General features: G+C 49.6%; 1 protein-coding gene across 1 annotated transcript; it reads left to right on the forward strand.

Moving 5' to 3' along the window:
- On the forward strand, positions 1-2,117 carry LOC311373253 (stonustoxin subunit beta-like; the record flags this gene model as incomplete). Its single annotated transcript, XM_084490054.1, has 2 exons — positions 1-46; positions 1,449-2,117. The coding sequence occupies 2 exons, from the start codon at positions 1-3 to the stop codon at positions 2,000-2,002; spliced, it is 600 nt and encodes a 199-aa protein (XP_084346180.1). The 3' UTR covers positions 2,003-2,117.
- Between the last annotated feature and the right edge of the window lie 2,728 nt (positions 2,118-4,845).

A 4,845-nucleotide genomic window follows, 5' to 3' on the forward strand; every position in this document is an offset into this window, starting at 1 on the left:
ATGAAGCACAGTGGAGCATGGAGGCTGAAACCAGCTCTAAGGAAGTGTAAGTGTCCGTTTTGTTTGATTCATCTCAACACACACTAACTTTAGAGATGGAAAGTCCATCCACACTGCGCGCTCCCACGTAAATGGCTACCGTAAATAATATAATAGAGGAGCCAACTTTCCAGGGATAGATATTTAAACCCGCCACACGCCATATAAATGGCATTCAATAATCACTTTGAGAGACATATTCCTTTGAGACATTTCATATACTTGGTGTGGGCCTGCTTGTTATATTGTAGACTATATAATATAAACAGAACTCAGCTGGGTTTGGAAGGAGCTTCCAATTTTTTTGACCTTTTCTAGCAATTCTAGAGAAATTGTAGCAAGTTTAAACTATATATTTAGCGATGGCTCCTGGCTCTAGGACGGTTCTATACATGGTCTCCCTGACATGTAAGGCCTTAAGCGTCTGAAGCCTTTACCAGGATAAAGGCAGATCTAGAACGATCTACACCCATAACCCTCTCTGTCAATTTGCCCTCATTCATAGATAGCATGGCCTACCGCAAAACCGGGACGTCTGGTCACCCTAAATGAATGATGATCGGGCGGGTGCGGGTATCAGTTGTTGAAAAAAACGTTGCTGCGGGTGGATTATTGATATTAAGCAGCAGGTGTGGATGACATTACAGCTCATCCACACATCTCTCTAGACTTCACTGCGCTACTCCCTAACCCTCACCCTCACCCTAACCCTGACCCTAACCCTGACCCTGACCCTAACACTGACCCTAACCCTGACCCTAACCCTGACCCTAACCCTGACCGCCATTATAATGCCTAGACTAGTATAGGAACTCGGGATCCATTGTTATTGACACGTTGTTGCTGCGTTGTTGCTGCATGTGTCGTGAACCGATTTCCTGGCACTGTGGTCGTATAGTGTGACATGTTAAATCATAGTGTGAATTGTTAAATCATAGTGTGACATGTTAAATCATAGTGGGACATGTTAAATCATAGTGTGACATGTTAAATCATAGTGGGACATGCTAAATCATAGTGGGACATGTTAAATCATAGTGGGACATGTTAAATCGTGGAGGAATATCTGAGAACCGTGTAGTCTGAACCAGCCATTAAGTCTGTTTTCCTAGAAAGTTCGGCCTCACGCTGAAGATGGCAGGAGAGGGGCCAGGGGCCCTCAATTTTTGATTTAAAAAATGAACGGGCCCTTTGTTTATCCGGGGCACGTGCTCCCGCCCCCCCCTGGCAGTGGCGGTTTTAGGCACGGGCGAAGCGGGCAGTTACAGGGATTACAGGGGGGGCGGCACGAGTACACCAGAAAAAAAAAGATCAGCGCACGGAGTGGGTCTCGCCCGGGGTGTAATTCAATGTAGAACCGTTACTGCCCCCTGGTGTCGGCCCCTGATGGTGTCTTGTTCTCCTGTCAGATGCCTGTGAACTCACACTGGACCCAAACACAGCCTACAGACGACTCTCTCTGTCTGAGGACAACAGAAAGGTGACGCTGGTCAGAGAGGACCAGTCGTATCCGGATCACCCAGAGAGATTTGACTACTACCCCCAGGTGTTGTGTAGAGAGGCTCTGACTGGCCGCTGTTACTGGGAGGTAGAGAGGAAAGGATGGGTTGAGATAGGAGTGACATACAGAGGAATCACAAGGAGAGGTGCTGGTGACAGCGGGCTTGGATATAACAACAAGTCCTGGAGTCTTGTTTGTTATGATGATGGTTACTCTGCCCGGTACAACGGTAGAGAGACAGCCATGCCTCTCCCCCCCGCTGGATCTACCAGAGTAGGAGTGTATCTGGACCGGCCTGCTGGCACTCTGTCCTTCTACAGAGTGTCCCGAGGTGTAGGAGGGTCCTCAGACACACTGACACACATCCACACCTTCAGGTCCACCTTCACCCAGGAGGACCTCCTCCCTGGGTTTAACGTAGGGGGGAGGGTGGGTGACTCAGCGTCTCTGTGTCGGCTGTAGAAAAAAAAAAAAGGGATATCGGTCCCTTACCCCCGACTGTCTTCCACTCGACTTTCCTCCCCGTCTCCCGCGTGCCCGGCCCTTAAAACCCCTCTGCCGTCTTGCCCCCCCCCCCCCCCCCAGGTGATCCCAATGGAGAGGTGCTGGCGCGCTCCGTCCACTCCAGGCAGCGCGGGGTTGCCACAACACACACACACACACACACACACAGACAGACAGACAGACAGACAGACAGACAGACAGACAGACAGACAGACAGACAGACAGACAGACAGACAGACAGACAGACAGACAGACAGACAGACAGACAGACAGACAGACAGACAGACAGACAGACAGACAGACAGACAGACAGACAGACAGACAGACAGACAGACAGACAGACAGACAGACAGACACACACACACACACACACACCAGGCGCGGGAAGTTGTTTTCGTCCGGGGATGCGCGCGGGCGGAGTTGTTGTTGGTGGGGGGGGGGTCCACGTAACGTTTATCGTCTCAGGCTGGTTGCCATGGCGTTGAGGTAAAACTGATCGGCCAATGAACAGGGCGGCATTAGCTCAGGGGGTAGAGCGGGTTGGCTGGTAACCACAAGGTTGCTGGTTGGATCCCCGGCTCCTCCTCCTCGCTGAGTGTCGAGGTGTCCCTGAGCGAGACGCCTCACCCTAACTGCTCCTGACCAGCTGGCTGTCGCCTTGCGTGGCTGACGCCGCCGTCGGTGTGTGAATGTGTGTATGAATGGGTGAATGTCAGGCAATATTGTAAAGCGCTTTGGGTGGCCACTGGTTACAAGAAATGCGCTGTATAAATGCAGTTCATTTACCATTAACCATGCTGCTATCCACCAATGAGGCTGTTAACTATACATGTTCTACTGTTATGCTGCCTATGTAATGAATTACACAACCAAGCAATGAGAAAGGCTTGTAATTTAGACTTTAGACACATTGACTTACCTGTTGATAAGGAAGCAGGCAACTTCAGAGTCCTTTTGAAAAATCGTAATCCTTCATTAGCTCTTTAAACCTGGGAAGAGCTAATACTAAATAATAATAATAATAATAATAAAATGCTACAGTGTCCCTTTAAGAGAAAAAAAGCAATTGATCGTGATTAATCACAGCAAATTGTGCGATCAATTGACAGCACTAATATATACGTGTGTGTGTGTGTGTGTGTGTGTGTGTGTGTGTGTGTGTGTGTGTGTGTACACACCTACCAGTTCTCTGGTCCAACAGTTAAGGGCTGATTATGGTCCCACGTTCACGCAACGCAACGACCACGCAGACGCTTCAACGCAGTCGTGTGGGTCAACGCACTGTGTTGGGTTTTAGTGAGCGGACCAATCACAACCCTCGCTGCTGCATCGCCTCGACGGAAGGTGACATTTTTTGGGAGGCGCACGTCAGGCCCTTGTGGTGGACGCAAGGAGGGTCCGCGAGGACGTAACTGTGTGTTCACACCAAACGCAACGGCGCGACACAATTCCATACAAAGTCAACGTAGAGACGCGAATCGGCGAAATTTGCCGCGGCAAAAACCTGCGGCAAGATTTGATTGACGGCGTGACATTTTGCCCTGTCACGGGCGAGCGCGTTCACGAGGATTTGCAGCGCGAAAAATTTTGCTGAAGTTGAAATATTTCAACTTTGCTGCGCTATTCGTGTGAGACAGCAATCAGCGTTCACTCCCTGGGTGAAGTAACGTGGGTGAAGTAACGTAAAACAGCCAATCAGCGTTCAACCAGCCGGGCCAACCGTTCCCTGCACTCGGCAGTGAACCGCAGCTTGGAGGAGAAAGTGATTGTTGCCGTTTGCGACTCCTGGAGCTCTATATATAATATGATATTATATAATATATAAATATCTATATAATATATACGATATATATAATATCAGCGTATATCAATGAATATAATATCATGAATCAGCGTTTTTTGAATTATTATGAATAATATCATGTCTTGTTCTCCCGTCAGATGCCTGTGAACTCACACTGGACCCAAACACAGCCCACAGACGACTCTCTCTGTCTGAGGACAACAGAAAGGTGACGTGGGTCAGAGAGGTCCAGTCGTATCCGGATCACCCAGAGAGATTTGACCCCCGGTCCCAGGTGTTGTGTAGAGAGGCTCTGACTGGCCGCTGTTACTGGGAGGTAGAGAGGAAAGGAGTTGTTGATATAGGAGTGACATACAGAGGAATCACAAGGAGAGGAGGGGGTGATGACAGCAGGCTTGGAGGGAACAACAAGTCCTGGAGTCTTGTTTGTTATGATGGTGGTTACTCTGCCCGGTACAACGGTAGAGAGACAGCCATACGTCTCCCCTCCGCTGGCTCTACCAGAGTAGGAGTGTATCTGGACCGGCCTGCTGGCACTCTGTCCTTCTACAGAGTGTCCCGAGGTGTAGGAGGGTCCTCAGACACACTGACACACCTTCAGGTCCACCTTCACCCAGGAGGACCTCCCTGGGTTTATGGTAGCGTGGGGGAAGGGTGACTCAGCGTCTCTGTGTCGGTTGTAGAAAAAGAACAGACAGGGGGGGGGGCGCACACATACACATCCACACACATCCACATATACACATAAGCACGTATACACACACACACACACACACACACACACACACACACACACACACACACACACACATGTACACACACACACACACACACACACACATGTACACACACACACACACACTGCTTTTGCGTTAGAGGATGATCTTTTGATGAAGGGGCTTTGGAGGCCTGAGAGGACTGGTGACTCAGAGTCTCTGTGGCAGTCATGGTCTCTCACTCTCTCTCTCTCTTTTATTCTCTGTCTCTCTCTCTTTTT

This window comes from Micromesistius poutassou (assembly GCF_964030765.1).
Source record: "Micromesistius poutassou genome assembly, contig: SCAFFOLD_2498, whole genome shotgun sequence".
NCBI lineage: Eukaryota > Metazoa > Chordata > Actinopteri > Gadiformes > Gadidae > Micromesistius > Micromesistius poutassou.